The sequence below is a fragment of the Patella vulgata genome, chromosome 8 (assembly GCF_932274485.2).
Source record: "Patella vulgata chromosome 8, xgPatVulg1.2, whole genome shotgun sequence".
Taxonomy (NCBI): domain Eukaryota; kingdom Metazoa; phylum Mollusca; class Gastropoda; family Patellidae; genus Patella; species Patella vulgata.
This window is the reverse complement of record NC_065886.2, coordinates 45,503,669-45,517,550: the sequence shown is the minus strand read 5'-3', so window position 1 is coordinate 45,517,550 and position 13,882 is coordinate 45,503,669. Positions and strand designations below refer to the sequence as shown.

At 31.6% G+C, this 13,882-nt stretch overlaps 1 protein-coding gene across 3 annotated transcripts in view; it reads left to right on the top strand.

Annotated features, from left to right (window-relative positions):
- The window catches only part of LOC126831146 (sodium- and chloride-dependent glycine transporter 1), a 38,936-nt gene extending 26,204 nt beyond the window's left edge, over positions 1-12,732 (top strand). For all 3 annotated transcript variants that reach the window (XM_050561818.2, XM_050561819.2, XM_050561820.2), the window contains exons 10-14: positions 7,142-7,273; positions 7,822-7,921; positions 8,298-8,398; positions 8,622-8,789; positions 10,031-12,732. In XM_050561818.2, the coding sequence (XP_050417775.2) occupies positions 7,142-7,273; positions 7,822-7,921; positions 8,298-8,398; positions 8,622-8,789; positions 10,031-10,246 (717 nt within the window). In that variant the 3' untranslated portion in view covers positions 10,247-12,732. The remainder of the gene's footprint in view (positions 1-7,141; positions 7,274-7,821; positions 7,922-8,297; positions 8,399-8,621; positions 8,790-10,030) is intronic.
- The last annotated feature ends 1,150 nt before the right edge of the window (positions 12,733-13,882 follow it).

Genomic DNA, 13,882 nt, shown 5'->3' with positions numbered 1-13,882 from the left:
TGATGTTTAGATATAAAAACATCATGGGTGTTGACAGATTTCAGTTGTTTTAAAAGAAAACCCTGCTGCATGTTATGTAACAGAATGGTAGAATGTAATTGGTAGTTATATATATTATAGTAATTGTTCTGTAAAATGTCTTTTTGTTGTATGTCTTTAAAATACAAATTATTAATAATAGTTTTTCCAGTGGCTAATTTCAAAGTATAATTAGCTATTTATTGCTAGCTTTAATACCAATTCACACTATTCAAAGAAATATTACAACTTTTTGTTTTTTAAATACTTGCTCTTTAGCACTTGATACATGTAAATATTGACTGTCTCAGTTCAATAAGAAAATTAGAGAAAAGTAATATATTAGTACTGGTTATATCCATAGACAATTCAAACAGTCCTTAAACAGCCTAGTTCTTGGAGTGCCACAGCTGTGCATGTTACTGGGTGGTTTGTGTGGTCTAAGTTCTAAAGGGTTAAAATTGAAATGACTCTTTGAATTATTTTTTATTTATTGAAAAGTGTGTAATGGTATTATAAGTAATGATGAAATTTAGTTATTTGCTAATGCTGGGCAATGAGAGGGTGCAAGTAGTGCTAAATGTATAGATAATGGTTGAGCTTGCATGCAGCTTAACTAATATTAGTTTGATATTCATATTGTATAGCACAATACACTATTTTGCATTCACGGTCTTATATAATGGGGTAATTAATACATCTTAATTATTATTCACTAGAATTATATTTTTATATTACATGGTTAAAAAATTGTTCATCAAACTTTTAGTATAGATCGGACCAGTGATAGTTTAAAGGAATTTAAAATCCATGTATATCAGAAAATATTGAGCTGACATAACTGCCACATCACACATCACATTCTTTGAATTTATTTATTGAGAAACTCTGCAACTCATTGATTTGCTATTTTCTCAAGATTTATGTATACATACAGGGGTACATTTATCAGTATTTGCAACAAAAACATAACCAGTATTTTACCACATCACATTTTATGGATGCCTCTATTTTTATTTTTTATTTTCATTTTTTAGACTATATTTTGTTAATTATTGCATGTTTTAGCATTTTTTTTTTAGTTGTGGTCATTTGGTTCAGTTGCATGCTATTTCTTAAGAACATTGTCTGCACTGCATTACTAATTAATTTAGTTAATTATTCATTTACTAAACTACTAGTTGTACTAGTCTACCCCAGTACCTGACTAATTGTTGTGGACATGTGTATGGATGTATGTCAGGGCTCTAATATTTCTCTGTTACAGTTTGCCAGAGATAGTAACAATTACTGATAGAAAACAACTATAAATAATGAATTCTAAAAAATCAAATAGGCCAAAGCAGCCATATTCCTATTGAAATTTGTAAATTATGGTAAAATGTGTAAAATTATTTGACTGGCAACAGTGAGATGTGAGAGTCCTGCTACATGTACGTGTTGGGTTTATTCTTTTGTTTTCTCAAAATAATTAATTATAGGTTAATTATATTTGGAGGACATTTGATTTACTCCATTTTGATACTAATAAATCATATGAACAACTCATTAATTTTCATTCATTTGAGAGCTATTTTTAATATGTCTGCTGCTAAGCATGGAAAGCCGTCTGCTCAGTTTTAATTCTTAAAATTTCTAATGTTTCCGTGTCTGTAGAATTTGAAGCTTTACCATTCATAATTCAACAGATTTTTGATACACAATGTCTGATCAACAGATTAAATTAGTGAAGATATATTAAATAGTAATTCGACCAAAATTAGTCTTTTAGGACTATTTTCATTGTGGAATTTGCGGTCTTCCCAACTAGAATAAGTGCCATTGTGTGTCTGTTCTTTTTCACAACGGCTTTCTGTGTTCTGATAAGCTTTTACAATGGTCTGGAAGTGTTGAGCAAGAGCAGCAGGAATTAATATCAACGTTATTACTACCCAGCACATATTTATTGGGAGTTAATGCGAAATAACACTATCTACATATGGTTATTTGTGATCAAAACTAACTCCACTGGTCATATCATCTCTTTTCTCCAAAGCTTTTGGGCCACAAGCTGAAAAACTCTTGAAAGATGTTATGTCTTTGACTGTGCTATTTGATTTGCAGAGTGTATTTTTTTTTTTTTTTAATCCCAATACTAATTCATTTTAATTTGAAAACGTCATTCCTTAATTTTTTTTTGCTTCAAGAGATCAAACTTTCACAGTTTGTCATTAAAAAATGACTGCCCTAAAATGTACCAGTAAAATTTTTCCTGTAAATGACAACCCTTCATTTTCTGTTGATATTAATTCCTGCGTTTAACGGGCGCTTTATAGTTAAAGTAGATCATTGAAGACGACCAATATATGTTTTGATCTTGATCAAGTAAGCTGCTGCACACATGCTTCATCGTATCTTCGGGAAATAGAAAACGAAAACTAAACTTTTTTCTGTATGCTTCTACTTTGAAATTTATTCATTATGTAAAATGTATGTGGTTATGTTTTCAGCCAAGAAAGTTCTTGTTATAAAATTAAAACAAACAACGACTTCCATAATCAATCAAAAACTTAATTTAAATTGAAAATTTGACAGTGACATCCGGTTTTGATTCAGGTATTTTATTTTTGTGTTTGTGAAATTGTACAAACGCCCACTATGCATTTTTCAAATCAGAGATAGTCCCTTTTGAAGAAGAAATTAGAAATAGTTTTTGGCCTGTTCAACATTTAAATAAATCAAGGATCATTTCTTTGATGGTTCAACAGTTTTTATAATGAAAATCATCACTAACCCAGGCCTTGAAATAATATCAGGCAGGACATCAGGCGGTAATGAACTAGTGCCAGACATTTTGAACTTGGTATCTGAAATGTATTATAAATATCATTAAAAACTCTGATAAAATACAGATCAGAACGAGACAAAATGGCAGGCACCAGGAGGGTTGTGCCTGATTTGTTCCTGACCATATCTGTGACAGGTGCCTTATTTCAGGCTTGCTAACCTATAGCTCCAATATGGTAAAGAATAACTTCATTAATAGGCCTACTACTTTTTACAAAACTTATTGCATGGTATTTGATTTGGTGACATATAGTAGATTCAAAGATTATGTTGTACTGTTAAACAGGAACTTCTACAGAAACATATTACTATATGGTGATTTAAATAGTCATCAGTATAGGCCTACTTTAACCTTACAAAATGTTCAAAGGGAGACTACTCACAACTTTATTTAATGTATTCAGTTCTTGCTTAAAGGACAATTTTGGTGTCAGTCATTATCACATATGTGATAGAACTGGTTAAACACGTTCCAAATATAATTTTAACACAAAGATCATTGCTACGATAGATGCGTAATGAAGGTTTCAACAATCAGAAGTGATGAATGCAAAAGGAAAACACAAGTTATTCCTCTATATTTATAACAGAAAGTGACGAGTGATAACAGATACATGGGCGAATTTCTGCGCACTAATAATATCTGGCAATTATAAAAAGTAATCGAATGTCATTAGATAAGAGAACACAAGAAAAATAGAAATACATTCCCTTGATTTTATTCATTCTATACTTAAAAAAAACATGGTAATGCACAGACTTTTTCTATTTTTCTTTCGTGTTCTCTTATCTAGTGACAGTCAATTCTTTTTATGAATTGTCAGATATCCTCTCACTGTCTCACACAACAACCTTTGGTCCTCGAAGGAATTATTAGTGAGCAGAAATTCGCCCATTTATCTATTGTCACTCATTATTTCATTCAGTTATATAGATGGATAACTCGTGTTTTCCTTTTGTGTTCGTCACTTCCGATTGTTGAAAACTGCATTACGCATCTAATGATCTGTCGTAGCAATGATCTGTGTGTTAAAATTATATTTGGAACATGTTAAACCAGTTCTATCACATATGTGATAATGACTGACACCAATATTGTCCTTTACTGTATAATATTGAGTATGACACAGTTCACGTAAGTAAAGTTATTGTCTTTTAAAAAAAAAGAATCCAGTCATAAGATTTATTTAAATGTTTGAAATATTCCAGTGGAATTTTATATAGAATAAAATTTGAATCCCACCAAAAAGGCTTAAAACTTAATAGCAGAAACAAAATGCATAGTGGAGCTGCTCCGAAATTCTCTTCGAAAATTTCAAATTGTTTTAAAGAAGGTATTGATTTACCTCAAAATAATTTCTAGATTTCGGCTATAAAAAGATAAAAGCTAACTGGAACTCTTTGTTTGATCACGACTCTCATGAGGAGGGCTCGCTGGGTCAAATCTCCTTATAACAGGTAAACCTAAATTAGTTCTAATTGAAATAAAATTTGGTGATTTCTTTCTTAGAAATTGCATGTATTACTTTGATCTTTATTATGTATTTTAACTGAGTTTTTAACAACCAAATCATATGATAGTTTTGAAAATACTGGATAAAATGGATTAGTAAGTCAACATGTAGGTGAGCAAGGAAATGTGAGCTTGATGCAAGATCTGAAAGAGTTGTTTTGCAAGAATGACAGAATGATGTAAACAGAAATTAGAATGTAAAGGATCTTGACGATAAACCCGTTTGCACAGAGAGATAAAAAAAATAGTATTCATTTAGCTTTAGGCGGCATCAAAGAATTATCACTGGCAAGATAGCCAAATGAGATGGTTCTGAAACCGTAAATGCTAAACAAAAAGAGTCTTATCATGTGATGGAAGAACAAAACCAGCTTCAGAATCATGAAAATGCTTTCTTTTATGTTCAGCATTTGCGCATGATAGCACAACTTAGTCTTGGATAACCAGACTAATGGGTGATGACATGTTTATTGCAGAGCATTTTTCATCTTAATTTACTTATCTCATTTGGCTATCAAGCTTTGGAAAGCTGGGTCAGATTCAGCATTCTAATCTTTCCATGGAATTGGCTTTATAGAGAATCAGAATAGAACAAGTCAGAGCGATTGAGATTTTTCAGTGCTTTTAATATTCAAATTTTCTAAATTTGGCTAATTTATTTGTATGAAATGTTTGAACAACCTTTATAGAATTTTTAATCATCTATGTAAAAATAAATCTCTTGAAATTCTGTTATGCCAGAGAAGCAAAAACTGCACTGAATTATCTAAGGAAGAGAGAAAGACACAAAATCATTAATGTGAAAATGATAGATGAGCAAGTAGGACAGAAAGAGAATGTGTGAAAATAGAGATGAAATGGGGTTTGTATGGCATGATGAAAGAATGAATGAATAAATGACTTCATGACTACATGTGGATGTTTAAAAATTAAAATCAAAACAGATAATAAATGATACCTTTAGAAATATTGAAAATACACAATAATTACATGGATAGATTAATAAAATTAAATGGTTGATTAATTGTAGTATTTAGAATAAAGTGTTTTTAACAGTTATATATCAATAGTGTTGAAACAGTTGAATTGTGAAAGTAATTAAATGGGGTATCACCAAATATTTCTAATACTATTAGAGATTGAATGACTGAAGTAATACTGAAGTGAAGCTAGAATATTTGTTTATTTGGATTCAAAAAAACTAAATTGTTAATGCAATATTAGGGATGAATAAGAGAATTTTATACAAATAGGAGAGTTTTATACAAATAGGAGAGTTTTATACAAATAGGAGAGTTTTATACAAATAGGAGAGTTTTATTCATGAATAGGATAATTTTATACAGGAACAGGATAATTATATATGTAAATAGAGTTTTAAAAATAAATAGAGTTTTATAAAAAGAGTTTTATACACTAGTAGAATAATTTGGGTTCAAGTAGGACATAACCTGGGTATTAATCTGTCAAAATATTTTATATGATTAAAAACACCCTTTTGTTTTAAAAACTTGTATGTTAAATATAACTAACCTTTTAAAAGAAAAATAGTAAGGGTCAGTAAAACTATTGCTTTAAGGTCAACACATACATTTTATGAATAGGTAGGGATATTTTCAAGTTAGTTTAGTTTAGTTTTGTATTCTGTTATTTATTTATTTATTGTTAATGTTGAATACAATTTCTTAATTGATATTGTTTAAAGTTCTGATGATTAGAAGTTTTAGATATTATTGAAAAACCAATTAAATAATGATGTAATTTAGACATGTTTGTTCTTTCGATTATTCTTGTAAAGGCCATGACCGAGGGGGTGGTGTCAGAGCCAGCCAGTGAGGCATGCCGCAGCAACAGACAGAAGTCAGCTCTCTAGGTTTTGTTTGACAGCATCATACAGTGTATTTGATTCATCTTTTTAATTTCCAATTTACTCACACATCCAATCAAATATGATTCCAGTCAACAAAGTGATTTGCATGTCTTTTTAATGGTGTTGGATTTTTTTACTACGTTCTTTTGGGCGTCGTACCAAACCATTGCTCTCTAACAACAGTTTTCCCTGAAATTGATATTCCCAATATGTATCACCTCAATTAAACCATATAATTTGTATTAATAATATTATTAAATTTTTTTACCTGGTTAAAGAATTGCATTTTGCAGATTTGAATTTTCATAGAATGGATGTGTGGTGAATTGAAATACATATTAGTTAAAAACTGACAAAAACAGACGACATTCCAACCATGTAACACACAGACACAACACAACACAAATTACCTATATATTACATTCAGAAATGAATCATTCATACCAAATGAAATAGTTCTTCAATTAATATTCACTGCGGGATAGATTCATGAATAAATATTCTCTGCGGAATTAATTTTTTTTTGTTTGGGGTGATGAATAATTACTTGAAGATCTATATCAGATTTTGAATTTATTTTATTGTATGTTGGATGGATTTATAATCAAAATTAGATCTTTTTTTTTAGATTGGAAATTAGTTTGCAGCTTGATAAATTAAGAATTTGAATCCTCCATCCAGCATACAATTAAAATGCATTGTTTGTATATAATAGATTTATGCAACCCTTGATCATAAAATAATATTGAATATGTTTGAGATTGTAATTGGTATGTAAATTGTATTATAAGAGTTTGACGAACATATGTAAAGTAAATTATATTAACGAATCCCCCTCTCCCAGTTTCTATTTCAGATATAGAAAGTCACCACTATCCATCTAAGAGTCTTTTGTATTTTTTTTATTTTCATAGTTTGGAATGTTTGAGACATTTTTGTCTGGTGCCATGGATGAATTTCCAGAACTGTTGAGAAATAAGAAACTGATCGTAACTGCTGTTGCCTGCTTTATAGAGTTTGTATTGGGATTGCCTTGTATCAGTCAAGTAAGTACAGTTTATAACATATTATCATCTTAAATTAAACTACAGCATATTTTAATCAAGGGAGGTTGAGTTTAGATGATAAGATTTGCCATTGAATCAAGTGGTGTGATTTTCGATCCCATATTTGTACAGGACAAGGAATAGGGTTACTTGTCAAATCTCATGGGTTTTCTCAGGGTCCTTCTACAACTAAATACTTCTATCTATGTGCAAGTGAATTAGTGAATATTGAAATAAAATTGTCCTGAATTGACCTGGTTTGTGTCAAGTGGACTTTAACCCCATTTCACTCTCTAAAGTTATAAGGAATATATGAGCAGAAGAGTGGTGAAATATAAGACCAGTGCACACCAAGAATTATTTGACAAGTTATGGCCAATTTTTCAATCAGAAAAGCTTGTGTAGCATGAAGTCTGTGAACCTTCTCCTGACTTTCAAAATCATAGATATATTAGGCTGAAAATTAAATCTACTTACAACTGAAAAATGAAACGCATATTAGTATGCATTAACTAATGTGTTGTTTTTTTTGTGATTTGTGTTTTCAGGGAGGTATCTACGTTCTACAAATCATGGATTGGTATTGTGCTAGTTTCTCTCTCATGTTGATCTCCTTAGCTGAATGTCTCGTTGTTTCCTGGGTTTATGGTAAGGCTTTATGTTTTGTTTCATTGTCCCCCGCGGTCGGTCGGTCTGTCACACTTTTTGAGACACAAGAACTCTACTTCTAATTGAGCTGGAATGTTCAAACTTGTTTATATTTGTTATAGTGTAATGTGTATCAGATGCCGATCACTATAACACCATAAACGACATTAGTCAGATTTATCTTGGAACCACTAATCTGATATTCAGTTTTGTCATTATTTAAGACCATCCATAGTTTTCAGCTTCCTTAGTTGAAGAAAAAATGTCAAGTAAATTATCATATTTAATACAAGATGGGAATTGCTTATTAAAAAAAAAAAAAAATTAATTTCTGGCTTGAAATATTCGACAATTTATAATTGATTGTATGTTATAGGTGCTGATAGATTTATGAAAGACATAGAACTTATGATTGGGTATCAACCTCATCGTATCTGGGTATATAGTTGGAAATACACAACTCCTGCTGTTATTGTTGTAAGTATGATAAACGTCTATTGCAAGACCTTTAATTGATGCACAATTGTCCAAGGAACAAGCATGCCAAGTTTCATGTCAATTATACTTGAATTGGCAGAGCCAATTGTCAACCCCAACATCAGTAGCACTAGGGGACCAGTTTCCGGTCCAACAATTAGATGCCTACTTCGTAAATGGTCATTCCATATTTATATTTACATCAAGTGTTTTTTTATTTCAGTTCATCTGGTTATTCAGTGTAATTACGTTAGGACCCGTAAAATATGGTGATTATGAGTATCCACAATGGGCTGTATTATGTGGTTGGTTACTAGGTGTATGTTCTATCGTGCCTATACCATTATGTATGGTCTTACAAGTCTATCGAGAAGAAGGTCCCATCATTGAGGTATGTTGCTTTCTTTATCTATAACTAGCAGGATACCCGGCTTCGCTCGGGGCAGACCTAGTGTAGCCGACAACCCCGAATAGACCGGCTTGGCTCGGGGGTCATAACTCCGAAACCGGAAGTGGTAGACTAACGCCACCTGGCCTATGTTACTCTCCGGTCCGAGCTACCCCTATACCCCAAATTTCAGACTCGGGGCAGACCTAGTGTAGCCGCCAACCCCCAACAGACAGATACCCGGCTTCGCTCGGGGGTCATTACTCCGAAACCGGAAGTGGTAGACTAACGCCACCTGGCCTATGTTACTCCCCGGTCCGAGCTACCCTTATACCCCAAATTTCAGACTCGGGGCAGACCTAGTGTAGCCGACAACCCCGAATAGACCGGCTTGGCTCGGGGGTCATAACAGACAGACAGACAGACAGACAAATGACAGTCACAAATATATATATAGATTACAAGGTTCTAAGGTGGTTGGTTGGCTGCTTCACTGCTTGTATCTGACAAGGAATAGGGTCACCCATCCAACCTCATAATTTTTTCTCCAGTTTCCCCCCCCCCCCCCGACTGCTAAAGATCCCTACACACAAGCAAATAATTTAAAATTGAACAATATTAGTCCTAAAATGACTCAGTTTGTGTCAAATGGAGTTAAAGAAGCTGCACCTTTTAAATTTTGATAAAAATATAATAATGAATTAGGTTGATCTGGTATGCTGTGGTGTATGGGAATCTTTTCTGGTGACATTTTAATGAGGGTTCTCTTATCTTTTTAAAGAAAAATATATTCATAAAATTATTGTAGTTACTTGAGATAAAAACTCAAATTTTGACCACTTCTATTTAAATCCTGACCACAAAGTTACTAATGATTTATTTGTCAAGGTGTATAACACCTTAAAAAGGTTGATCACTTAATTTCTTAAATAATCCCGCCTATTATCAGTGACGGTCGAGATGAGTAATGGTTATACCCTCAGTAAGTCGGTAAAGTAATTATTTTTAGGAATATTTAATATGATGTACCATATCTTGATGCCCGATTAGGCATATTCCCGGTCAGAAATTTGCCAGCTTATAGGACATGTCTGGCATATAGGGACAATTCAGCATCCATCCCTGGCATTGAAAATAGAAATGGAATTTTGTTTTAGTACAATGGCTTCTAAGGTTGTGATTGAATCATTAAGAGAAATACATTGATGAGCTGTATTTTTTCATAAACATTTTCTTTTTAATAGAGATTCAAAAAGTTGATGAAACCAGCTCACAATTGGGGACCAGCTTTACCAGAAAATCGTGCCAGATATCTGTTGTCACTAGGTGTAGTTGATCCAGAATCTGCGGATGCCATGATAGTGAAAGAAAAAAATGGACAAATGGAAGAATTAGTGGATATGAGTTCAAAACAGAACTCAAGTTATACGCCCATCTTAACCAAAGAAGAGAAACATTGAAAAAAATTCTGAAATTATTTTAGTAGGCATTTTAAAATTCAATTTTAATTTTTTGGGCACAATAACTTTTATGAAAATTTTGTGACAAAAGAATTATCATGATATCATCGACATCGGGTATTTGTATGTTAAGATCTGTATTTTAGAAAATATAAAAATTATCAGAATATAGGTTGTAAGTTTTATTCCAGATGTTTGTGACATTAATTTTATTCAAAATTATCATGATGTATATCATTAATATTGGGTATTTATTTGTATAGGTTGTTGGTTCAAGTCTAACAAAAGAAAATTCTATTAAAAAAATAAATTAACCTGTATCATCAGCAATTGAAATTTTATTTAATTATCTTCCAAATGATTAAGAATACATTTTCAATTTTGTTTTCGTTGTAGGATGTATAGAAAGTTAGTATAGTTTACAAATGGACTGATGTATTTTCTATTGCAAGTCTCAGAGGTCCAGTAGACTATATATTGTACTATTATTAGATTTGGTTGTGATCTGAAAATATTTTTTATATCTTTCCGAAGCAAAACACTGACAATATTTGCCAAAATTCTATTTTGTATAAAAGATAATTTGAATGTTCATGTGCCATTGTTTGTAAATATAGTTGAATTTCGTGAAATAATATCAAGTTTCCATACACAATTTATCATTTAGCACTCTGATGCAAAATAAAGATCCTTTGCCTTGAAGTCAGGCAGTTATTTTCAATGCAATTTTTGAATCCTCAACCTCAGTATAGCCGAGTATATTATATATATAAAATATATATTTGTAATGTGTGTACTTCCCCAATTACTTAGAAATTATTTATTGGCAACTTTTACATGATTGTAAAGTTCATTTGTGACATTTTTAAACACCCGAGATTGATCCTAATTTGATGTATACTTAGATTTATTAATTACCAAATTATAATGAATTAAGGGCAGATAATTTGGAAAAATTGAATCAAAATAACCAACAATTAACATGATAATTAATGAAATTAAATGTTTGATCTATATATTTATTTTGTGTTGATCTGAGGTCTAGAAGAAATTCTCATCATTTCTCACACAGTCACTTTGCCATGTTACTCGAATGTAATTACTTCATTTCATTGTCAATACCCTGTGGAATTCTTTTGGTCGCAAAGCATGTTGTCCATATTTGGAACAGTTTAGGACAAGGTCCAAAGAATTGTGTCTGTGTAACTCAATGTATTTATCAGGTTTTCTACATAATTATCAATACAATATGCATTTATTTTACTTCTTTGATTTGTCATTATTTAAACTTATACTTAGTTATGATGATGGCTGTCAAAGTCTCTGTCATTTGTAGGATTTTTATATGCCTACATTTTAATGTAGTGTTTTGATAATTTGATAAATTGACAACTTGTCAACATTCAACATTATAGGTTGAAAAGAAACCAGCACCACCTATTATCTTTACAAAAAAATCTTTTGATAGTTTTCTTTTTAATCCGATTGAATCCAAGTTAGAGATTATATATTGTTTTTTTTAATTAGATGTTAAAAAATCAGTATGAGTACTTTTGTTTAGCACATAAAAAGCAATACAGATGATAATTAGTGACTTTCTTTTAGATCCAAATATCAGAATGCTTCTAGAAAATTAGAAATATATTTATACCCATATCCTACTTATTTCACAGCTGAATATCGAATAGCTCTCCCACAAAGAGTCACACCACCGCTATTTGTGTGTGCATGTAGTCATTTAGTCCATAACTGTAAATTTTAATATAGTCCATATGAGTAAGTTTTATATATGACACCTCTGTATTGTTTGCTTGTTATTTTAAGTCATTGTTATATTATTTAGATAATATGTTATTTTTTTTGTTTGTGTTATGATTATATGTTAATTTTTAATACTATTGTAAATATAGGAAGGCTTTAAAAGCTCAAATTCGTGTTCTTTTGCTTCATTTACCTTATGCATCCTGATTTGATGAACAACTTGTCCATTTCTTTACATTATCAATGTTAACAAGGTAAAGTCAAAGTCTTAAAATATATCATATTCAGCTTCATTAAGTGAATTCTGAAAAAAAAAAAAGAATATTATCATACAATAAGAAGTTTCATTCTCAAAATACACTAGTTTCAATATTTGATTGGTTAAAATGCTTAACATCTGCAAAAGTTTTACTCAATTTCCTAAATTTAAACCCTACTGTACACACAAGTGCCTCTTTTGTAGCATACCAAAACTGTGGAGCTTTAATCTATAAACATTTAAAAAAAAAAACAGAGGAGGTTATATCAGGGTTGCGATTGCTTAAAGCTCCAAATCGTTATTAACTTTTGTGACTTAAGACTAGTAATGGGCCCCACATATTCATTAAACTTGCCTTTGTATCATTCCTTAAATATATTTGTGTGCTTTTCATCATGGTTCTGTAAATATTTTCATTATTTTTACAGCAAAAGGAATGCTATTAATAAAAAAACATCCAATCAGACATTTTTTCTGGGTTTTTTTTTCAATTGAAATGTTGTTGCTGTTTAGCTTGTGTCATACTGCACGCAGCGACCCATCTACTGTCTGATTCATCGTAAATTTTAAACGGATTTCTTCGATTATGAACAAACTACTTAACTTTGGTTATTATAAACTTACCTGTGTGTTTGTAATGAACTCCCGTTCGATAAAATCCATTGCACAACTAATTATCACAACGATGAGAACAATTTCTCTCTTGAAAAATTTGAAAATTTACTTGTAATTTCGACAGAGTCGATGTCAACAATGTCTTCGTGACGTAATGGTCGAATCCAATATACCTGTTGCGGGGGTTGGTTAACATTGAAAGATAGTTTGACAGCGCGATCATTTTGATCGTATATGGGTTTGGGCGACGAAAAATATCAATTGAAGGCAATTACATAGGAGATTTATATGGAAACCATTGATCGCCAGTCTATCAAATTTTCTTCACAATTAAAATATCACTGATTGCACGGATACTCGTAAAAATAAAGTCATGAATAAACTATAAATATCCTATCTTCTTTATGTTATAAATAATTTAACAAGGATCATGAAGCTTACCTCCGAATTCTCTGAGTGTATTTTTAATTTTATACGCATTCTTTCGATCGAATAATAACCGCTTCAGTAACATCTTTAAGCGTGTTGTGGCAGCCCTCAGCGTGTCTATTGCCGTATTGGGTGCCCGGGTGGGTATATAATGCTACTAAGCCCGACAGTTTTGACCGAAGTGTGATAAAGCCCGTAAAACGAATGTATAGTTGTGTTTGTGCGGCATGCGTGTTCAAAAGTAAATAATCCCATCCGAGTCGCTAATCAAATAATTAGAACAAAATATTTCAAAAAGTAAAGCTATAAAATTTGCAGAGATTTTACTAGACGGTAACTAAATACAGGAATGCGGGTAGTTATGTGTGCGAACGCTCAAACTCAATGCCAATTGTCGTAGGTATCCAGACCACTCGGACCAAAGACTACTCGGACTAAGACCAGTCGGACCAAAACAAGACCAGTCGGACCAATTAAATTATATTATAAGGCTAGACAATATGCTATTTATTTATTATTAAATCACAATACAAAGAAGCAAATAATTCTTATACGGAATTCTTATATTTAGA